Raw genomic sequence first — 24,263 nt, forward strand, 5'->3', positions numbered from 1 at the left:
CTGATTAAAGACTCTCCGATGTCCAGAGAGGATAAATGGAGAGCGTGCTGCACATTAAAGCTGCAGAATTGGACTCTTTGATCATTTATGATTGTTGTTGTGATGTTTGTTTTTCACCTTGGACTCACTCCGGTGATTACTCACATCATAATGTACATATTTATTGCTTATTATATGGATCTGTTCAGTCAGAATTAAATTATCTGAAGCCATTTAGAGATAAAGCATCTTTAAAAGTGTTTTTTTTTTGTGCCATTACTACTAAAGAAGCCAAATCATTATTAATGTAAATATGTGGAATTGAGGGAGATCTTGGGTTGAATCTGATCTTGGAAATCTGTGATGTGGGACATAATTTTGCATTTCGGAACTCCCCAACACGGGGAGCTCAGATTTCCCTGACACGTACAAACTGCGAAGACTTGAACCTTCGTCGCTGATTAAATCTTCAAAACGAGCAGTTTTAGGCTGAGAGGCAGGAAGAGTCTTCTCTCTTCATGCATGTGCTTCAATTCAGAGCCGCAGTGAGTCGCTGCCGTCTAAATGAGTCAACCTTATGATACACTATGTACATCAGCACCCATGTTCAGCATACTTGTATGCATATTGGTTGTATATGGATTACATATCATACAGCGGGACGAAACATTCTGTGTGTGCGTGTGCAACTGTCTATCCAGCTTGGCTGCAGGAAAGCGGAGACACAACTAGCTTCCTTGCAGGCCTGAACTATACATTCATACATTAATGCATATTATGTAGAAGCATTGATTTAGGACGGACTACTGTTTGATAACGAAAGGCAGCATAAGTACGGCTATTACTGTTGAGTGTAAACGCCTAGCACACAAAAATAACCCTCATCTAGACAGATAAAATGTCAACATTCACTATTTGGTGATATTTCTACACATCTATTGCAGTTTTTAAGTCACACCACTGAAAGGAGGTGGTTGTGTTCTCCATGAGGTTAAATATGTTAACAGAAGGATCCCCAAAACAGTCCAGACAAGGAGAAGTGCATGGTCTCGGTCCATGAAATCACTTAAAGGGGTAAAGCAATAACAGTCGATATGGGCGAAGGGCAGCTTTAACTAGTGGAGGAGAAAAGAAGTTGAGTGAACACACTTGTATGTGTGTCCTGGACCAAAAAACAAACAAATAGAGGCAATAATAGTTGGACATTTGTAACCAGATGATCTATGACAGGATTCAAATCTGTCCTCAGGGCTTCCATACCACAGTGAGATGATAATAATTTGACTTTCCAGGAGGAGAACACCAGTGAAATCGGAGAAGGAAACAGAAAAGGTCGTAGGGCTCAGATGTGGAAGACATGTTTGTTTTGTCTCCTCAGAGTGAACTGGACACAGTGGAAGGTAGACAGGACGGCACAGAGATACGAATCAAACTCCCGAAGATCTGGAAAGAGGAGAGGAATGAAGTGGAGAAAGAAGATGAGGAGATAAGAAGGGGAAGATGAAAAGGCAGAGGGAAGAGAAAAACACTGAGGAATCTGATACAAAGTGACAGGGCAGCCGAGATGAATTCAAATGTGGAAAAGACCGATGCAGGTTAGGACCGTCACAAATGTCTTTGGTTAGAAAACCTGGAACCATCGAATGCATCGAAAAAGATTAATCAAATAACAAAATAACTGCAGACAAATTCAGCTAATCAATTAATTAACAAGCCGTTGCAGCAAATAACCCCCCAAAAAACGCCTTTTATTACTGAAAGTCTTACGAAACGAACATTACAAAGTCGACACTGCAGCTATGTTCTAGAAATGGCAGCTAAGTCAGTGGGGGGACATGCAGTACAAATAATAATGAAGCAAACAAGGATTATAGATGATTATGTTTCCTAATACTGTTCATGAGCTGTTGCACATGTGGAAATATGATTATGATTGAGTTGAAGTTTTGTGTTGCAGAAGTATTTCAAACGAGTATCGGCTACATAGTTAATGCTGTGGTGCATGGCCTTGGTTAACGCTGTATCCTTGTGCCTGTATGAATAAATGTGAGATAAAAAATGTGCGAATGATGGAAAACAAGGCCACAGAAGCAGGCGACAGACACGTGTCTGACATATCTTATTCTTATAAAACAGATGGCATTATGTTGACAGAATGAGCGGTGATTCAACACTCTGATAATGTTTTTGCGTCGGGATCAGGACTGAAAGGCGGGATCGTACCTTCCTCTTCGGATGTTTCTGGATCCGCAGTGAGGCAGGAACAGGATGGAGGGAGCAGACAAAAAACAAAAGACAGAACAAGTGAAGTAGAGAGACAGGTGAGACTTTCAACTGCTGTTTCAGGTGAGCGAGACGCAGTGTGGAAAAAAGAAACATGCAATGAACCCGAGGCCTTAAAAGCAAAGCGTTAAACAGGCATTTGAATCGCCCATCCTCGCCTTCTGTTATCCAGAAAGTGAACTGTGCAACCGAGGAACTCTCAGCCGCAGATCTGATGCTTATCACACAAGCTATCGTCATGAGATGAAGGCAAAAGATTACAGTCTGAGAGGAGCACTTTTGTTTCGTTGCGCCGTGCAGGCATGTCACAGCAAAGCTAGCATGAGGCAAGGCAGCATTGTAGAGTGAGAATCAAAACAAACCGCAGAAAGAAGACCTGGAGTCAAACTCGGTCATGCAGAGAAGAACATGACAAGATCTTGTTGATCTACTAATCAGGGATTGTGCCCCGCAAATCTGCATCACGTCAGTGCCAAACATACAAGAGCACTCCATAGATGTAGCATTGGACTCCTACAGTCTCAGAGTGACAAGTGACAGACTGAAACATACATCGTTTTAATGCTACACATTCTTCCTCCTTGTCAAACCCTGGTGCCTACATTACCCACAATTCAATTCAACTGCAAACAGCTCAGTTGGAGATTCAGGTGTGTTTGCTTGCAGCAGCTAATGTAGCCTCGAGCAGCTAGCCCCCAGACAGAAAAATAAGAGGACGGAGCGGCTACATCTGTAAAGTGAAGTCAATGCCAAAGTGCCTTAAGCCTGCATTCATTTTGATGGCCAGCAGGGGGCGACTCCACCAGCTGCAAAAAGAAGTCTGATCGGATGTAAGCTCATGAGAAAATTACCCTACTTCTCAATTGATTTATTACCTCAATAAACAGTTTCCTACTAAGTTTATGATCTCAGTCTCTAGTTTCAAATCTTCTTCAATAGAGCATGATGTTCATTTTGTAAATTGTGGTCCCATTTAGAGTAAAACAGACAACAAAGCAGGGTATGCTTTAGGATGTGTCTACCTTATGACTGACAAGTCGACAAGGGATGAGGAGTGGGCTACAGCTCTGGTAAGACCGCTCCTGTCTAACTCGACACCCTCAGAAATTTTTATTCAAACTTGTAGTTTTCAGGCTGACTCAAGCTCCTCTTTAAAGGATGCACAGTATACAAAGTCTTTGATATATCTAGTTTGTGTGGTATGAGAGTTCCTAACAGTCTCACTTCTGTATCCAGTATAGGGCTGCAACTAATAATTAGTAACATTATTTACACATTACATATATGATCAGTTAATCACTGAGTCTACACAATGTTCAGAAATAGTGACAATTATTAGTCACAATTTCCCACAAAAACAGAAAAAACAGGATTTTTTATTGAAAAATTACTAGAGTAGGGCTCCACATTACAATTATTTTCATTACTGATTAATCTACTGGTTATTATCAGATTAATCTGTCCATTAATTGGTCCAACGCAATGATACATAATTTACTATCATAGAAGATGAAGAACACCAGAAAATATTCATATGTGAAAATAAGGAGTCAGTTAATTTTTGGCAATTTTTGGCTAAAAAAATTACCGATTTTGTTGACAACAAATTGTACAAAGTTAGCTTCTACGGGTGACTGGACAACATGCTACAGCTTTTAGCAAGTTAAATAGAGTCAAAGTGGTGACACTCCTGCCACTCATCTCATGCCATGAGGCGGACTAATGAGAGTTTGTATGCACCATCGATTCATGCTCCCTTCCTCTAACGGACCCCGCAGATGAAAAAAACATCTCCTGCACGTCTGCCAGCGTTAATAACAGACCCGCGTGGTCTCTGGGTGTGAGTATGGATCAGACAGCAAGCAGAGGAGCATTCAGCAGCGAGCCGCAGGCACGTGTGTTAGCTGACAGAGGAACACAGCAGGCACACACAGATGGAGGCATGCCAGAGCTCTTACTTAAATCCCCAGCCAGTTCCCCCCAGGACTATCGCTGCCAGCAGAATTGCACCAGCAACCGAACCTATTATGATATTGGTACCACTGGGACCTGTGGGAGTGAAGGAGTCAGCCAGTGAGGGAACAAAAATAAAGAAAAAACAGGTGAAAGTGCTGAGTGCCAAAAATCTGGATCTGTTTTTTAGATGTTGGATCTCTGTTGACTGCAAAGCATCACAAAGTGATCTGTGTAATAATAGATGTTCGGTGTTATTCAACACATTTTCAGCCAACATGGAAAAAGATCACTACAGTCAGGTTTGAATTGTGGTAAAATATCCGTCAGGCCCCACTTCCTGCACCATTTATTTATAATACTGCCATCCAGTGAAAAGATACAGCAGAAAACTACTTAAAAGATGTACGAGAACAAGTGAGAGGAAACACAGCCTGCAAATCTCCAAATATGAAGCTCATTCTGTAAAGTCACATTTCTTCACATTGTCATAATATGTTGCCTTTGTTTTTAATTTTGCATTTCATATTTTTTGTGTATTTCATGTGTATATGATGTGATTCTTGTATTTGAACCATTTTCCATTCATTCAATCATGCTGCTATTTGCACGACAACTACCCAGAAGCTTTAGGGCATAGTTCAGTTCATTGCACTCATGTTAATTACAGCCACATTTGCACAAGATAAAATTGCATTAGTTTGTTTATTTTTTTATTTTGTGGTGAGATATTTTTTAATTCATAGAGTAGTGAAACCTTTCCAGCTGTGCATATATGTGGCTGTTTGTGTGTTTATTTATGTGTTTTTGAGAAAACAATGATATTAAATTCATATTTTTCTGTCACAGCAGGTTATTTTTCAGAGGTGAGGAGCCACTGTAGCTGTCCCGTGGTTAACTATGTGGATGCAGACTGCTCAGTGTGGTTACCTCTGTATTTCTCTGGACCCTCTGGCGGAGTAGGGATGGGGATGGGGTCAAACACGCTGCAGTCCTTCCCAGTGTAGTCTGGATCGCAGATACACTTCACCTCGTTACTGCAAGTCTGCGGGACAGAGAGGAGAACATTTCATCTCCTTTGCTACCCCAAACGTTTGTTTACACCAGCGAATCTCTAACGTTGTGCTGCAATAAAACAGATAATAGATGAGGTGGGATGGGACTGTAGCGACAGACTCACCCCGTGGTGGGAGCAGATGCGTGAGGATGAGGAGCCTGGGCAGGTGCTGAGGTTGAAGGTGGTGACTGGGAGGCAGCGACGCTCCAAACACATCATGTTCGGCCCACATGGCGTCCCGTCCTCCACGTAGCCCAGATCCAAGCCGTCATCCAGCACTGCATGGCCGCCCCTGCGGTTCACATGACATCATGTTATTTTATTCTACTTCCCTCAGAGTCATTTGAGCACCTTGAACACTCATTTATTTGCACGGATAGATGCTAAACAGATTATTTCCTCTGTTAATTAATGTGTGCCTTAGATCTTCTCCTTGTATGTCTCTGACATATTATTGTATACATCTAAATGCACTGATGGTACCAGAGAGGTCAAGCTATACTGCTTCAATATAGTACAGTGAAAAAGCTTTTATTATATATTATATAGTGGCTAGATGATTATAAATAAACAAAAGAAAAAAAACTTCTTGATTAAAACAATATAAAGACAATATATTTTAAGTTTGACCTCATCAGCTTCATTGGTTTATGTAAACATCTGCTTATTCTGACTTTGATGCAGCAACACGTTTTAAACAAGTTGGGGCAGGAGCAACAAAAGACTGGGAAAGTTGTGGAATGCTACAAAAACACCTGTTTGGAACATTTTTACAGGTAATAAGGTTAATTAGTAACAAGTGATAGTATCATGATTGCATGTGCGTCCATGAGATAAACAAAAAGGGGAAAAACAGCTCCAGAGATCAAAAACTCCTCAGGGAACCATGAACGAAGCTGCGGACATTGACTTTTTGTGGAATTCATCCCCTTTCTTGTGGACCTTGTGCATCAGGAGCACCTGCTTTGTGTTACAAGAAGTGCTTCCTCATTTGCTTTTTATAGCTTGAAAGTACCATTTGATCCCTGTCGAAGGTTTCGGGTTCGGTTCGAGGCTGAACTATCCTTCCTCCATCAGCGCTTTCTCTAAGCACTGTTTGGCACCTTTTTTCTCCCTTCCTGCTTTCACTTTCTTTCTTTTTTCTTTTTGATTTTTTGGACCCACATTTGTTTACTTTACGTGTTTTCACTGTCTGTCACTCTTTGTGCGACCATCACACAGAACAAGGAGCCACACGTTCAAATCCTGCCATCTCCTGTGCATGCAATAAGAAGCCTTCTGTATTTGTTAGTCCCTCAGCTGTTGCTCAAACCCACCAAGCTGCCTCACCTGCAGTCCATGTATCTGTTCTGATGGTGGATGGTCAGACTGGTGAGCTTCCCCTGCAGTTCACCAAACCTAGGCTTGGCTGTCAGATTGGTGCATAGCAGCAAACCACACAGAACGTCTCTGATAAGGCAGAAAGGAAGAAAATAATGTCAATCAACATCCTTCATCAATCAAAGTTGGGTTTTTTTTTAATTAAAATCTTGTGCACATGCTATCAAAATGCATTTCTGAGGCTGTTCACTCACTGCTTGTTGCACTGCACCCATCCCTGACCACTGGTGTCCGGGCCACAGTTTCCTTTCTCTGTGCCCTCAGAGTTCAGCTTTTCATAGCAGAACCTGTCAGCTGAGTCTGAGGAGAAAGAACAGAGTGTTATTGCACCACAAACTGTGGCACTGCTGGAATTATTAGCTCTAATTGTTAAAACTCTTTTCAGAAAATAGAAAAGATTAAAAAATGTGAGTGAATGACTTTAACCTCCACCCTGCATGATGGTCACAACCAAACTACATACCAAAAATTCCTATTTTAACCACCAGAGTCATGCAACATGGGGAAGTATAGCTCAGTATCTAATCCAAACCTACTGTAGCCCCACAGAGTCCTGCACTGGCCATCTCTGGTCTTACAGCGACCTCCGTAACAGCGACCCTGAGGAGGAGGAGGCAAATGATGATGAAGAGAGGACAGACAAACAAAGAAATACATTTTATTAAATGTAACAAGAGAAGCAGCAGGAAACATTTAACAACACCATTACTTTACCTGTCCAGCATCACACATGTAGCCATCCAGTTTGTGGACATTATGAGGACACTGCAAGAAAGAGAGCGTTCCGCTGGGTAAATCAGTGATTTGGTATGTTTCTGTAATATTATCTGTAATATTTTTATTTTTTCAGCTGCCACCTTGACCCTCCGGCAGAATACATATTGTATCTCAATGAGCTCTTTCAGATAACTAAACTAAAGAGGATTATCTGTCCGTTCAGCAGCGTGTTGGGTTTCAGATGTGGGGATTTCTTCAAACACAGGTGTGTTGGGGGCTACTCATACCTGACTGGAGTCTCCTGTGCAGGTCTCAGCAATGTCGCAGTCATTAACAGCATCACGGCACGTCACTCCTCTCAGCTCGTACTGTCCAAAAACCATGAGAGAAGGCGAGGGAAAACAGAGAGAGGCGAAGAATGAAGAGGGCAAAAGAGAGACATGTAGGAGATGAGAGTAAAACAGTCAATCAGGTCCTTAATAAAACTATTGACGACTACTGAACAAACTATCCCATTAAAGCGATGCGATGAATGAAAAGCTCACCTTGCAGTCCCTGCAGCAGAGCCCGTTGCTGCACATGGCATTGTGGGTAAGGGTACACTTCTTACAGCAGTTGGCTCCACTCCGCGCACACTCCTGCGGATCAGAGAGGGTTTATACTGCATGTGCACTGAAGTTTTTTCATTGAAAATAAGAAATGGGTTAATTCGAATGTACTCACAACCAGAGAGCCACAGTCACATTCCTCTCCCAGCTCCACATATCCGTTCCCACACTCTGGTGGGTCTAACAACTACAGGAAAGAGAGAGGAAACATGTAACCCAAGTGAAATTTGCAGATTTGCTTTGATAGTTTGTCATACAATAAAAATTAAGCCTCATCAAGAACTCTAACAGCTTTTCACACTTCTCTCTATGTGATTAAACCCCCAGGCAGAGCCTCTTTGATGATGACCGACCACGGCTCACCTTGCTGGGCTTGTTGAAGAGACAGCTGCCTCCTCCCTGTTGGAGGAAGCGCAGGTACTCGTCTATACTGCAGCGAGAGAACTTCCTGGGCAGGTAGTAACTGATTGAAAACACAACACAGAAATCACAGAATTTGCAACGTTGCTTAAAACCTTCAAAAGTCAGAAACACATGATATCCCAAGATATATCCAAAGTTTTGTTAATTTTTCTTCCAAATAGAGATGAGGTTGGGTAGTTTTATCAGCTACATGAGCTATATTTGATGCTGAGACACGCAGGAAAGAAAAAAAATCACATACATCTTATTAATAAAACTTTTGACACATATTTGACAAAAATGAAAGACACTGGTGAGAAATACGTTCATCTTTGTTTCCACAAGCTCCTGGTTTCTCCTGGTTGAGAAATCTTTCTTAATGGACAACAGGTCAGTGAATCATTTATTGTAAATTAAGTGCATACCCTGTATCCTCCATGATGCAGCCCAGCCATGGGTCTGGACACCTGCAATCTCCTGGACACACACACACACACCATTTTTTTGGTCAAGACAGTCTTGGTGTGACCGCGCAGGAGAAAACACTATCAAAAATTTCTGAATATTCTGCTCTGCACTGCTGTGATCTCACCACTTGGGGGAGCTGTTAGTACACCAGCAGTGGGTTAGACTACATGAGTTATATATAATCAAATATTGCAAGTGGGAATAGTTTTTATATATATATATAAAAAAAAAAAAAAAAAACTAGGAAAATCTGCAAGTTTAAGAGATTGTCCTCCCATGAATCTCAAACTAGAGCCTCCAGTGTAGGTTGGTCTTACCGGCAGCCGGTCGCTCTTTGTTTCTCAGCATGCCGATGTTCTGGCCAAGACTCTGACACAATGTGATGGCCATGGGACCCACACTGCCAAACTGAACACACACATATAAATAATTTAAAAGACAACAACTTGAAAAGAGTAAACTGGCCTGAATTACAGACTCATGCGAATGATCCATTACTTCCACAAAAGCTTGATCAGACAAATATCAGGATTTGGAGCCCATCTCTCAGATCAACACAGTGTAAAGGAAACAAGTCTCACCTCATTGATGCCTCCACCCCTGGTGACGGAGCAGATGCCCCCAATATAGGCTGCCTCGCTGCGGCTGCTCATGAACGTCCTCCCACTGTAGTAAAGACAGGGAGACTGCTATTAAGATAGGAGGAGGAGGAGAAGATGAAGAAGAAGAAGAAGGTGGAGAAGTGGTGGAGAAGCGAAAGAAGAAGGAGAAGAGGGGGGGGTAGGAGGAGAAGAAGAAGGAAGATGAGGAAAAGGCAGGAGGAGAAGAGGGATGAGGAGGAGAAGGACAAGATGAAGAAGAAGGAGGAGTGAGGAAAGGAAAAAGAAAAAGGAAGAGGAGAGTGAAGGGGGGAGAAGAAGAAGAATTAGAAGATGCAGGTGGAGATAAAAGACAGGAGGAGGACTACTATGTGCTATACATTAGGTAACCAGGCAAAGAGGAGGAAGAGGAAAAGGCAGGAGGAGGAGAATAAATGAGAAGAAGAAGACGTGGAGGTAGGAGGATGAGAGAATGAAGAAGAAGAAAGAGGGGGAGGTGGTGGGGAAGAAAAAGAAGGAGAAGAAGAAGAAGAAGAAGAAGAAGAAGAAGAAGAAGAAGAAGAAGAAGAAGAAGAAGAAGAAGAAGAAGCAAACAGAAAGGGAGGAGGAGGTGGAGGAGGAGGACAACTCCACCAACTAAAATCAGGAGACTGAACCCACGAGAAGAGGTGAACAGCGTCGCAGCGCTCCTTGATGCTCTCCTTCCTGTACTTCATGAAGTCGCGCAGGGTGAGCAAGGCGTCATCGCCCACAGAGACCCTGTTTTCAGCAGACCAGGTTTCCATGGCCACCAAGACGATGCGAGTGTTGAGCTGCTCCTTGTAGATCTGAACTCATCAAAAGGGAAATCAAGAGTGAGAATTATGCAACAGGTGAGGAAATGAGAACAAAACACATTCAGGAAATTCAGCTTTTGTCCTGCTGACAGCTAGCTGCCATCTTCCCTCAAAACAACATGATCAGTTAAGAGCTGCAATGTGTGCATAGACTCTGAACGGCAAAGAGAAAAAATGCTAAAAACAACAAATAAGAGGGCCTGCCCATGTTTAATTAAGACATGCATGGTTAATGTAACCAACAAAAATCAATGGCAATGTCTCATATTTAATAAATAATTAATAAGAAATATAATAAAGTGTCGAGATGGCAAATTTCTACATGGGAAAAGGGTAAGAATAAGTAATAACGAACAGTTAGATAGTTATTTAGTCAATGAAATTCCTTGCATGTGTACATGTACCAGGTCAAGAAAGCTGATTTTTATGCAATCATCGAGGAGAATTTGAGCAAAAACACTTTTCTCATATTTTATCCTCATACAGTGTGAGTATGAAATATTGCACATAATAGAGATGGTTGCATATGTCAAGTTTAGACATGAAGTGGGAGAAGGCAGGCAGCAGTCGGTCGCCATGGAAACCAGCATCGCCTTGTTTGTCCCCAGTCAGCGAGGGTTTCCCATACTGCTGCTACAGCAGAGGACACAAGCACACAGACTGAATCTTCTGCACTTCATGTGGTTGTTTTGGAAGGTGCCCCACATACCAAAAAAGGCCATTATAATGTATATATGACCCCCAACTCGTCGCTGTGCTGTGTTCAAGGACACGTTTTCATTTTTTTTCCAAGTGTAGGGTGAGACATCGGGAATATTTATTTATAAAGCTATCCTGTCTTAACCTCCCCCCAACCCTTATATGTATTATTATGCAGAGTATTTCACAACAGCTGCCACAGATCAGAATTTGTATATTTGTCATCTCTCCCTAATGCTCTTATCACATATGAGAAGAAAGCTTTGATGTTCTCCATTGCAGTAATCTGCAAACTAAAGGAAGAATTTGAAGTACATCAGTGTTAGACTAAATATGGGACACATTTCTGGAAACCTTTTCATTCTTTTTCTATTTTTACACTCATTCTTTTTATTTTAGTAATTTAGTAATTTAAATTTGTCTCGGTGCATTAATTAATCAATTAATTAAGGATGAAATAAAATAATTTACATAATCTAAATCCACAATAATCTTACTGCTCTTTGACAATGCAATTCCTGCTTTAATTCTTATCCATTTACACGAGCAGATTTCAGAATAATCAATGCAAACTGTAACTGAGGTCAGGTGCTCGCAAAGTGGGTGCCACTGCATCAAAGAGTGCTTTAAGAATGGGCCAGGGATGCGGAATTGACCACTAAAATCATCCATATTAAAAAAGCTGTTAAATGATGATGATGATGAATATTTGTCATTTGACATATATGCAAGTTAAAGTCAAAAAAGTGAAAGATTTGTAACAGTAAACAGACCTAAAATAAATTCTGATGCTTCAACAAGCTGAGGCAAAACCTGAGATGGTTAAAAAATAACACCAGACAGAAATAAAGCTTGTGGAAACAGTATTTTCACCCACCGCATCGGCCATGTTCACCACCGCTTTGGCAAAGTTCTTCGTCTGAGTGGCCGAACGACGGAGCTGCACAAACTAATAAAAAGGAGAAAAACACTGTTACTGCCTTTAATCTATTTTCTGTGCAGATTATAAAGTCTTTATCAGAGCGCCACTCGATTAAATCCTCATTATAATGAGAGTCACACTCACTTCTTATTACTGCCTTCATGCAGCAGCCGCAGAGATAAGGGAAAAGAAAACACCTTGGGGCTGTCAGCTTCACACCTACCAGTTCATGGTCGTTGACCACCATCAGCTCGATGTACTTGGTCTCTGTCTGGACGGTGCGCTGGCCTCGCCTCACCTGGGGGGGGGGGGCAAAAGAAACCCACACAGCCAGACGTTTGAGTCCGCTGTCATAATCTCCTTCACACAGGACAAACTCACACACACAACCCAGTATGTGAAACCATTACTCACACACACACACACACACACACACACACACACACACACACACACACACACACACACACACACACACACACACACACACACACACACACACACACACACACACACACACACACGCGCTGATGCTGGTGAAACTCTAGTCTTTGTCCTTGAGAGGGCAACAACAGCTTGGAGGGCAACAATCATTCATTCATTAAGCAGAATATTTGGCATTTGAAAAGATCAGCTGACTCTTCTGGATCCAATTTGTTCAGGAGCTGAACGAGAAATAAAACTACTTTGTAAATATAAATAATAAATTCTGAGGTAATGGATGAAATCTGGCAACAAGTTCAACAGGGCAAGAAACACTAGCAGTGGCTTATATAGGTTTTAAACAACCCTCCCGGTGAGCCAAACTTATCTGGGAGGGAAAGCAGTATACCCACATCTTAGCAACGAACTTATAACCAATTTTGATTGGTCTACAGCTGTGCTGACAACTCTGTGAGGCTGCTTTGAGCTAAATGCTGACATCGGCATGCGAACATGCTCACAGTGACAATGCTAACGTAGCAGGTATAAAGTTTACCATGTTCATCATCTTACTTTAGCATGTTAGCACGCTCTCATTTGCTGATGAGCATTAAACACAAAGCACAGCTGAGGCTGATGGGAACGTCATTAGATTTGCAGGTATTAAGTCACAACCCAAAGTATTAGCCAAACTCAATGATACATCAGGGATCACCACCACCATCACTGTTATCCCTAGAGCCTTGCAAGCATGGTGAAAAATGTCCAAACTGATACAGAAGAGCACAAGCATCTTTAAAACTGTCTTTCATTAGACCAAAAAACCTGGTGAAACTTTCATCTTTCAAACTTCAAACCCTCAGTTTGTCATGCAGGCTTTCCATCCAATGCAAAAGTAATCAAGTGGCGTCACTTGAGTAAATTTGTCAGATTTTAGAAATCTCCTCCAGACACCTCTCCCTTTTTTTTTTTAACTTATCTTGGCAGTCTACTTTCATTAGCATGAAAACTGAGACAGGCTATCAGGACGTGTGTGGCTATTTGGCATCATCTGACAGTCTGTGAAATATTAATTGTGTTTGCATATCTCAACTCATGGTGACACTTGCTGCAACGCATGCAACGTGTTCCTGGCGGGCCATCTGTGTGCGCACGTGGAGGTGTTACTGCCTGAAAACTGACTTGTCTCTTAGAGCGTCTCAGGACTTCTGCAAAGACGGGCTTCTCCTCTTCGGACCAGTCGTCTCCATCCTTCAGCTCCCCGTCTCCTACCCCGTGGCCGTCTGTCTGCCCCTCAGGTTCTGTGCTGTTCACAGAGCATCCTGGGAAACAGACACACACACATGCACACGCGCACACACACACACACACACACCCAGAGTAAGTGAGAGTGAGTGAGAGAGAAAAGTGGCTCGTCATCAGTCCAGGGAAGGATGCAACCATGTATTTTAGTCCACTGATCTGCTGGAGAGATCAATATCACACAGCCAGAAGAGGAGAGAGATGGAAAACGGAGAGCATAAATGGCAAAATGGGAAGGGAGAGAGGGGTGAGGAGGTAAGGTGGGAGGAACGGCAGGGGTTGGGTGACAGGAAGGAGAGATGGGGGGTGAATACAGAGAGGCGGACAAGTGTCGGGGACAAAGAGGAGAGGCGGAGGGAAGGCAGCCAAACGAGACGTTTAGCAAGGGCGAGGAGGGCAGCTGGACAACCTGAGGAGGACACTGCGGTGTGTGTGTGTGTGTGTGTGTGTGTGTGTGTGTGTGTGTGTGTGTGTGTGTGTGTGTGTGTGTGTGTGTGTGTGTGTGTGTGTGAAAAAGAAAGTAAAGCACCAGACTTGCATCGCGGAACATGTGATTGCTTTAGATCATCCAAAATCAAGGACAAGGCTGAACATGCTGCCTCCAGACAAGAAACAGCAAGCAGCCTTCAGGTTTGTCAGCAACAAGCTGCCTCCTACCAACTTCTATCAAAACGTGAATCTTTCAGCAGCAAAACACAGAGCAAACTTTTGTTATAGCTGCAATTCAATATTTTGTCACTGAGGTTTAGGATTTAAAAATTAGAGGGCAGACAAAGACATGGGGATTTGATTTCCATTAAATTTTTTATCAATGCAGGAGAGACTGAACTACTGTCAGTTAACAGTCTCAGTGCGGAGTTTCTCTGTAAGCATGACGGTGGTCCTACCTGGACAGGGAGGTGGAAAGAGGTCGATGTCCGGCATACGATAGATAATGTGGTCATTCTGCTCCTGAAAAGCATCAGAAAGAGAGAGAGAGACACAGAGAGAGACAGAGAGACAGAGAGAGAGACAGAGAGAGATTAGTAATTAGTCTTTTTTCTGCAGCTGGAAAGGTTTAAATGTGATGTTGTCACGGAGCTTAGAGTCACATAAAGTTTGTCTTATGTTGGAACTTTTTAGAAGATTAAGGGTTTTCAGGAAAAAAACTGTTTTGGGTTCAACATCCATGTCTGCCTGAACAGGAATGAGAATTCCAGGTACGATAATGTTAAATTTAATTAAAACATCCCCTCAAGCCAAAAGGAAAACTCCCGTCGGACCACAGCAGACGAGCAAATTGCGCCAAAGCATCTCAACGTCTAAGAGAAGCCGGATTAGGTTGTTAACTATTCCAGGGATGCGATGACAGGAACGAGACGTGATGACAGTTTCTAATACTGAAGTAAGACTCAGAGCTTTAGAGAAAACAATCTTTTAATATTCAAAACTCGTAGTCAAACAGTCACCATCTTCTTACAGTGGTTTGATAAATAAAGTTTTAAGGGGTTTAAGGTTTAAAAAAATCTAAAGTAGTAAAGTGTAATCAAGGATAGAGAATTGTCTGTATCATTTTTTCTGTGGTAATTTTGAATTGAGGAGAAATCACTTTTAAATACAGGAGGACAGGAGCAGCAAAAGACTGGGAAAGTTGTGGAACACTCCAAAAACACCTGTTTGGATCATTCCACAGGTAAACAGGTTGATTGGTAACAGGTGATAGTATCATGATTGGGTATAAATGGGGCATCATAGAAAGGTTCAGCTGTTCACAAGCAAGGATGGAGGGAGGTTCACCACTGAACACATGATTGACGATAACACAGTATATTACTACATGGGCTCAGGAACACTTGGAATCTGGGTCATACAAAGCTTTGATCACCGCAAGTTGAATTGCAGAATCTGAAAAAGCATGAAGATATAGACCTGAAGAAATCCTTGTTACAGCCTTAGATTTATTAATACCAAATGCAGCGTGACAGGAGTGAAGACATCCCCTCAAACAAAATGAAAGCACGCTTTTAAAAATCGTTCAAGCCCTGAAAATGACATCTTCTCATCCTCAGCTTTTCTGAGCGAGAAAGTGCTGCCGTGTCCTCTGAGGCAGAGACGGCTCAACAGGAAGGAAAGTGCTCTGATGCATAATTAATCAATCACTGGGCTGTCATAATGGCAATAACACTACTGGACACTGTGGTACACTTGAGCTGGGGATAAATACTTTATGAAAATGACCCATCTGAGACAGAGAGCCGAGCAGAGCGAAAGAGAGTGAGGGAGTTTGAAGATGAGCTGGGAGGCCATTGATCCATCCCTCCAGTCTATGTAATTGAGCTGTACTTCGATTACTGTGGGCCTTAATGGAAGAAAAGCGCAGCCTCTTTCACTCTAAACACTTTCCTCCCACTCCAACCAGTCACTCCATCACACATCTATTTCTTCTTAATACTAGATCTATTCTCAAATCAGGTCGGAGTATTTTTTGCGATCTAAAAAGCCTCTTTCCATTTTCGTGGATTATTTCAAATGTCTCCTCTCTCCGTCCCGTCTCTGTCGGATGATGTCTCCCTCAGATATGAGACAGGAGATGTGTTTCAGCGGTGGTGGATTGTGTGTCAACTCAATACTTTCCATACAGCAACTCAGAGATAGAGTAACACTGTCTGGACTGATAGTCATGGAGAGATATGGAGATGGAGAGAGAAAGTGAGACCGTGGCAGCTTCACTGTAAAGATTTCAACCACATTTTGATGAGTCTGAAGGATCCGTGCCAGTTTTCCCAGGCTTTTCTCACGCGACCCTGTTGCTGCCTTGATTTGAAGCCAAGTAACAAGATATGTGTGTGTTTACTAATAATCTGACTAGTTGATCCACTCCGCCGGGTTTCTCCTCCTAAAGTCCTGACTCACCTCGCCAGTGCCGACGGGTTCAATGCCGTACGAGAAGTTCCCGTCAGAAAACATCCCCCTGAAACAAACAAAAACAGTGTGTGTGTCACTGTATGTCAGTGGATGTTTGTGTCAGTCTGGGTTGTTGCAGGTGGATGGCAGCCAGGAGAGGTCAGAAGGGAGAAAAAGCTCCACTTATACCACCTATATGCATAATAGCATGATGGGTCCTTAGCATTCATTATATGCAGTAGTTTGATTTTGGGAAATAAGCTTATACGCTTTCTTTTTGTGACCAATGAAAACACTGATACCACTTTCACGTCTGTAAATATGTGGCTACAGCCAGTAGCCGGTTAGCTTAACTTAGCTAAGCTTGAGTAGAAACAGGGAAGCAGCTTCTCTCTGAAAAAAGCTAACAAAATTTGCCTAGTAGCTCACTAGTTAACTAATTAGCATATACCTTATCTGTTTAATCGGTACAAAAACCTAAGAACTATTCAGAATTATTCAGGGAGGGACAGACCGTTTCCTGGCTTTACGTATCTACTGATTAAACACACCACAAATAAGATATTAATAAGGGGGTTTTAGAGGTGCTTGTAAGTGGATTTTGCTACTTTTAGACACAGCCAGGCTAGTTGTTTCTCCATTTCCAGTTTTCACGCTATGCTAAGCTAAGCTAGGCAGCTGCTAGCTCCAGCTTAACATTTACCATACAGGTGAGAGAGCAACTAAGTGAAAATATCAAACTATTCTTCTTCTTCTGAATTTTTCTTTGTGTAGTTTTCAGTCTAAAGACAACTTTTTAAAACTTTAGGTGTCTAGTCTAGATTTCAGGTGAAGTGACAATGTTAACTCTATTCAACTTACCGCAGGCCATGGCAGGTGGACAGCGCAGCCCAGGAGCCCGGCAGCCCCCGCACACGCCCATGGTAGTAGCAGTGCTCTCCTCCCTGGAAACAAATCATAGATTACAGTTAGACACCGAACTCTCAGTCATCCAGTAAAATGTTCACATCAAATTTCAGAAAATGAAACCCACACTGACTGTAAAGATCTCCTGCCCCACACACACAGTGCAGGCATTTACCGTCAGCCTGGGGCCTCAAGCTGACCTGGTGGGTCAGCTGACGGGTATCAGTGCCGACTGTATGACTCAGTGTCCGGGAAAACCAACACCCACAGAGGCTGCAGCTGTGCTCAGTTTCACCAATAAAAAAATGCATGCATATTGTGTGTTTGTGCATTTGAGTGATGGAGAGAGCAATTACAATGCAAGAAGGACATAGCAATGCACCCTGGTTTCAATGTTCGGTAAAGCAAAGGTTACAGTGTGTGTAAGTCACTGAAGAGGTGGATTATACAGGAATCGTTCAGGTACACCAACTCAGCATGACACTGGATCTCAAAGAAAGACTGCACCTCTCACTAATACCAAAACATGACTATAACATTTACTTGCAGATGCTAATGTATTTCTAATTCTTCGTAATTTTATCTGTTGTAAATATTATATCACCAGCAGTTGGTTTTGGTTCAACATTTTGTTGCTAGTAGCAACCACTACTCGCTAACTTCCCTAGCAGTTTAAACAGTTTAACTGACATTATTTAATTGAGCCTTTTGTATTTACAGTAGGCTCTGAAGCTAATTAGCAAATGTTAGCATGCTAACAAGCTCAACTAAGATTGTGAACATGGGAAACAGTGTACATGCTTAACACCACCGTGTTAGCCATGTCGCCATGACCATGCTGATGCTAGCATTTAGCTTCAAGCACAGTGTCGCAGAGCTGCTAGCATGGCCTTAGACTCTTAGCCGTGTTGCAATATGTTGGATCTGATTCTCGCTATCCAGGCTTTTTCTGATATCTATCACTGAATTTGTTGTCCAGTACAGTTTTCACAGTTGCAGTAGACTAACTCCTTGTCTTCAACCGTTACTGGAGCTGTTTAGCTAGAAGCATAGCTATGTACAGTGACAGCAGAAGAGTTCATGTAAAATTTTAGTGGTTGCGAATGGACAATAACATCCAAAGAGAAGCCTTTTCCTTTCCAGAACAGAGGGTAAATCGAGGAGAAATCAATGTCCATATTTTGCTGACTGTGTTACCTTTAACCTTCTGTATAAGCGCATGCTCTGATTGAATGCCGTAGCCCACCTGGTGTTGACAATGGCAAACGGTGTACAGCGAGAGAGATCAGACATGGTCAAACAAGCAAACCTGAACAAGTATTATCTGAAACCACATCATTCTTTATCTAGCCTGCCTATCAATTGTTCTTAAGCCCACTAAACCCATAATATTTGATCAGGATTTCAAATTTGTCCGGGACATTGAAATCTGGAACGGAAATCGCTTGATTCATTCTCTCAGATTTTAGAAAGCTCCCCCAAAAGCTACAGAAGACATGCAACTGATTTTAAAAGCCGACCTCTCAGGTTGACATGTGAAATCAGTGGAGTGCCCCTTTTATACAGGATAAAATGACAAACTTTGTCAGGGTCTGTGCCAGTTGCAGCTGATCCTTTCAGTTTGGCAGAACTGCGTTACCTGTGCACCTCCTGCCAGATACCTCCACCTGATTATTCATAATCCCCTGGAAGGCTCCAACTGGATGATCATGTTTGGAATATAGTGTTTCCACGCCGCCTCTCAGAGTACAGGAATGATCGAATTACGACAATCGGAGAGGAGACTTGCCACTGTCAGTCAAGCAACACGTGCATGTGTTTAAATGTGTGAGTGAACACAAGTAGTTGAGAAAATAAAGTGTGCATGGCAGACAGAATTACACGCAGGGGAGGATTTTTTTATAAGCAAGCTGACTTCATCTAAGTGGCTGGAGATTACAGTCACATGTGTTTGTAGCTACTAGTTGAATCTACAAAGTGTGTGTGTGTGTGTGTTTGCGCGAGTAGTGTGTGAAAGAGAGGGTCAGTTTCAGGTGTTTGTAATGAACCCCAATAAGTCATGTCTGCTACCTGAGCCTGCTTTTGTCTGGCACGGCTGACAGACCAAAAAGAGAAGAGGCAACATGGAGCTGCTGTTCTTCATGCTTGGTCGACCTTTACTTTGAGCTGCAATTCAAAAATCTCTCGGACATCCTGTCAAGTCGAGCACACACTTGCAAAAAATGATCTGACGTCGCAAATAAGACTTCAGCACGGCCAATTCAGCAACAATGAGCTGTTTCTGTGCATTAAGTGGCTCGCTCACTGGAACTGTACACAAAACATACCCTCGAAAACCACACAGTCAGCAAGGTTCCTGTCAATGAGAAATCAATGGCTGCCCTGGTGGTCTGTCTGTTGTCTGTCAACTATGGCATCCTCATCCCGCCTCATGTCAGTCACAGTCACCTGAGAGAAAGCTAAGATCAGAGGCTTTTTTATTCCTCAACAGAGCGAGGGTGCAGTGTGGGGGAGCTTTAAATGAAGCTGCATCTATGCGTCCGTGACATCTCAGACGACACAGTGCTGGTTTGCATTTAATGAAACATAATGCAGTTAGTCTGTTTTGTTGTTTTACTGATTTTCTGAATGTGATTACATTAAGGAAGCTGTTAAAAACTGCAAACCTTAAAAGGCTATAATGGCTTCACCATCGGCTCCATCTGAAATTAAGGCATGAGGCTTTCACTTCCAGACTGGTAAAAACAAGCGTCGGCTTCAAAATCAAATGACACAAGCTTCCAAATATTTATGCATCAAAATCACTATAACGGGTTGGAAATTTATCACAGTTTCTCTGCTTGAAGACCTTCGAGATGAGATCACAAACAATGTCTCTGCAAAAATATTAATCAATATAAATGAAGTACGATGACTTTATAGCAATGCTCTGTGAGGCTGTTCTTAGGCACAACACTGTTTGAGCTAAATGCTAGCAACATCATGCTAACTTGCTAACAATGACGATGCTAAAATGTTAATGTTTAGCAGGTAAATCGTTTTAATGGACCGTGTTATCATGCTAGCATTTGCGAATTAGCATAAAACACATAGCACACCTATAGCACAGGGCCTGTTCGGAATGACATCAGTTTTGCAGATTTTTGGTCATAAACCAACGTAGCGGACAATTAAAAAATGAATCAAAGATATTACAATTCATCCAGATGGAAGCATGAATGTCTGCATGATATTTCAAAGCAATCAAATAAACAGTTGTTAAGATATTGTAGTCTGGAACAAAGTGACAGACAGACCGACTGACAAAATTAGCAAAAACGCTGCTAACGTAGCTAATAATTAGTTGTAGCTTAATGTATGTAGATTTGAAAAAAAAAACTATACTGTGAAAATTTGAAGTTTTGCATAAATAAATGTTTAGATCAGTTGCTAATTTCAGGAATCAGTTCAAAGTTGTGCAACAACAGAGACAATTAACTAAATATATTCAATTTATTCCCCGTTTTTCTCATAGAGCTTGCTTAGATTCAGTGTCAGTTCATTTGTTGAGAAAAAGAAGGACTTTAATCATTCATACCGAATAGGGAGACGGCCCACAGCACTTAGTCCGGGGCAAGATAATAAATAAATAAAAGGCAGGATTACAAGGCTAAATGGAGGAAATCAAATTGCCTAACACAGCAGACACATGCTGACTTTGAGGAACTGAGTGCTCTTCTCACAGCAGATGCATGTGCTTCAAATGAAGGTCACTCACGAAGGCAAATAAATCATGTTGTATGGAAAATCATGGATTAACACTTAAATATCAACAGAGCTGGGAGGACAGGGACCGGTAAGCAGGACAGAGGACATAACGAGTGAGTGGCTATATGGATGAATTAAAAACTGCTTGCATGTGCAAACAGAGGCAAATAAACATCCAGCAGAGTCAGGGAGGATTTAACTTGACATCATAAACTAACTGAATTAGAAAAGATGGAGTTCACTCGATGTCTGGACTCAGCATTGTTGGAAAGGTAATGAAACAAAGGGAGTTAATGTAAAGTGAAAGGATGATGAGACAGAACAAAAGCATCAGTTGGGAACACTAGACTTCCTCAGTGGGTAAGAGGAGCACGTTTATTCCCCGTTTTTCAGATACAATAAAGCCACACAAAGACAGACTGAATAATTCAACAGTGAAACTATTTAGGGAGAAACATAAAGAGATTTAAATTAATGAGAACAGCAAATGCAAATGCAAAAAAAAAAACTTTCTCCCCATCTCCCTCTGGTTGTGTTTGATTGCAGCTAATTCAGGAACTGAGATTATTATTTAATAAGCAATGCTGCAAGATGACAGAGGGCGGTAAACACTGTCTAACAATTCATTAGCCTGCGAATTAAATGACTGGTACTGAGCTGAAGCTCTGTATTTCATCAGCCATTGTTTTCCCCCATTGATATCTTGTATGCTTTCAACCAATCACAACACACAAAAGAGCTTGAAAATAAATAAAGAAATAAAAATCTGCTGATTGTCAGAAATCGAAGAGGCAGGTATTCAGCAGAACACTGACAAATATATAACAGCTCCTATTCTATCCGGCCCATCCTCAAACCCTAATTCAATTCCTCTTTTATTCACGTGTCAGTGAGATTCAATCCGAAAGAGCGAGTCACCCGCTCAGATCCACAGGGACCAATAAAAAAGTGACACACAAAGGCAGGAGCAATTTATTGGTACGTCAGTAAAACTAAATAAATCAAGTTGGGGATGGTGGTGGTGGGGGAGGGGGCTGCATACAGCGGCTCCTTCGTCCCGCATGTAGAAAAGGAAATGTCCATAGAAGTAATTTGTGCAGCTTTATTGCTCCAAAGACTCGTGTGGGTGTTTGTATGTGTATCAGAAAATTATGTTCAGTTCACGCAGCAGTTCAGACATACAAATAGAGTGGGTGCTGCTATCTGCCAATCATTTCATGGTCATGAATGGTTTTTAATGTGCAACATCCAAGCCAATCAGAAACAATAATTAATCCTGACAACAGGGAGACAGATTAATAGACATTCATACATAACATCTACTTCAAGACTTTAAAAGCAAAACTGCTTGAAGAAAACTTTTGTTTTCCCCATCAACCTTCATCTTAATTTCATCTATTTGCTTCTCTTGATGGAAAAACCCTGACATTAATTAATTTATTTGTACCATATTCTTTCAAAAACTTTGATGCAGAGATACTTTATCAAGTAAATAAACTGCATTGAAATCATTTTCATGATTTCATGGTTACAAATTCTAAACTTCCAACACAGAACATATTATCTCTTTATTTTTGATTTAAATACATGGTTTGCCAAATGTGTCTGATAGCATCTTCCATGTTCCGGTCCCTAAATATTTAGAAAGCTACAACCTACTTTGCTATTTTCACTGGCAAAAGGACATAATGCAAATATGCAGAGCCCGACAGACATTATTATAAATATCTGATTTGATTTTTATTTGATTTGATATATTGGTTGATAGACATGTTTTCAGCATTTTTGAGTAGGATCCTTTAAAGTTGGTTATTAAAAATTTTCAACAAAGGCTGAGTGATCCATTTTACAGTTGAAAACAAACTTTATAAACTTATTGCGGCCCATTCTTCTCCCAAACATCTTACTTGCATCTTAGTGACTTACAGCATAGATCCCTTTTCTCAGAATTACATCTTCCTGTCTCACAGAACATGTATATAGTGAGCTGTGTTTTTTTCATAGATAATCTACATAAATCTTTGATATTGTTTTAAATTATATAGATGGACAGTAAACAAGTTCATTTGGGACTTTTTCCTCTCCCTGCACACAATATTCTACATTTTTTATGTGTTGTTGTCATTGTGTTTGATTTTAACGTTTGAAAATAAATCTCTAACTCATTGATTGTGCTTTTACACATCTGGCTGCAAAGGTCAGAGGGTGGTTGTGAGATTCGGTTTTGGAAACGGACTTGATTTGAATTCCTGTCACGACATGACAAAAAAGACCCTAGCTGCTGCTGCTGCTGCTGCTGCTGACTGCTGGTACCCATGGCAACCATCTACTGATTGGTCAGGTGGTCTTTGGCAGAGAAAAAGAGAGTGAAAGAGACAGAGAGCGATAGCAAGACAGGGACAGAAAGGCAGGGACGGAGGGTGAAATAAGCAGAGTGTACAGACAGAAAGGTGGTGTTGAGAGTAGAAGCCGCCTGCATTGACTGCCTGTCTCTGAGTAAACACGGGTAAACAAACCAGACTCAGAACATTTTTATAGAGAGGGCAGTTTGCTCAAATTCATAATGCATGAGAGAGAGGACAACGTCAGCAATTCAATCATCAGTCCATGTTTTTGGACACATGATATGTGGATTGACGGGTGGAGGAAACCAGAGTATGGAGCAAAACAACCCGGGCAGCTTACACACACCTGAAGCAAAACATCCCCACAGCCATTTACACGAGCCTCAAAACATTCAAAAGCATCTCCACTTCTGTGAATTTCTACCTGCGGGGCAAGATAAAGAAGTGCTGCTGCTATTGTTATTGAGTCTGTTCAGTTCCACTCAGAAGAAACAGACCCATTGGAAACACGCTGTAGTAGGTATTGGCACAAAGTCAGTTTCTATCAAATCAGCTGTGTCGGAAAAAAAGCTCATTGACTTCTATTCAGTCCTGACAGAAATGAGCATGTCAGCATTTGTTCATGAGTTTATAAAAGGAAAAGTCTGACGCTTTGAGAAATAACAATAAGAATAACATTTTCTTGTTAAACGTTAGATGAGAAAATCGATGCCACTTTTATTTAAGAATATAGCAATTCTTAGCATAGCTTAGC

General features: G+C 41.6%; 1 protein-coding gene across 3 annotated transcripts in view; it reads right to left on the reverse strand.

The window, feature by feature from the left end:
- Positions 1–194: 194 nt before the first annotated feature.
- Positions 195–24,263, reverse strand: part of adam11 (ADAM metallopeptidase domain 11) — a 29,470-nt gene continuing 5,401 nt past the window's right edge. Inside the window, exons 5-27 of one of the 3 annotated variants that reach the window (XM_041962430.1) lie at positions 17,373–17,455; positions 16,521–16,578; positions 14,516–14,579; positions 13,509–13,648; positions 12,127–12,201; positions 11,859–11,930; positions 10,107–10,273; positions 9,429–9,513; positions 9,165–9,255; positions 8,805–8,856; positions 8,341–8,440; positions 8,093–8,164; positions 7,915–8,007; positions 7,657–7,737; positions 7,367–7,417; positions 7,189–7,252; positions 6,847–6,952; positions 6,602–6,721; positions 5,396–5,564; positions 5,146–5,260; positions 4,221–4,311; positions 2,203–2,220; positions 195–1,422 (exon numbers count right to left, since the gene is read on the reverse strand). In XM_041962430.1, the coding sequence (XP_041818364.1) occupies positions 1,407–1,422; positions 2,203–2,220; positions 4,221–4,311; positions 5,146–5,260; positions 5,396–5,564; positions 6,602–6,721; positions 6,847–6,952; positions 7,189–7,252; positions 7,367–7,417; positions 7,657–7,737; positions 7,915–8,007; positions 8,093–8,164; positions 8,341–8,440; positions 8,805–8,856; positions 9,165–9,255; positions 9,429–9,513; positions 10,107–10,273; positions 11,859–11,930; positions 12,127–12,201; positions 13,509–13,648; positions 14,516–14,579; positions 16,521–16,578; positions 17,373–17,455 (1,983 nt within the window). In that variant the 3' untranslated portion in view covers positions 195–1,406. Of the gene's footprint in view, positions 1,423–2,025; positions 2,221–4,220; positions 4,312–5,145; positions 5,261–5,395; positions 5,565–6,601; positions 6,722–6,846; positions 6,953–7,188; positions 7,253–7,366; positions 7,418–7,656; positions 7,738–7,914; positions 8,008–8,092; positions 8,165–8,340; positions 8,441–8,804; positions 8,857–9,164; positions 9,256–9,428; positions 9,514–10,106; positions 10,274–11,858; positions 11,931–12,126; positions 12,202–13,508; positions 13,649–14,515; positions 14,580–16,520; positions 16,579–17,372; positions 17,456–24,263 lie in introns of those variants that run through there. The other 2 variants (XM_041962431.1, XM_041962429.1) reach the window with 2 other exon arrangements.

The sequence above is a fragment of the Chelmon rostratus genome, chromosome 21, assembly GCF_017976325.1.
Source record: "Chelmon rostratus isolate fCheRos1 chromosome 21, fCheRos1.pri, whole genome shotgun sequence".
Taxonomy (NCBI): domain Eukaryota; kingdom Metazoa; phylum Chordata; class Actinopteri; order Chaetodontiformes; family Chaetodontidae; genus Chelmon; species Chelmon rostratus.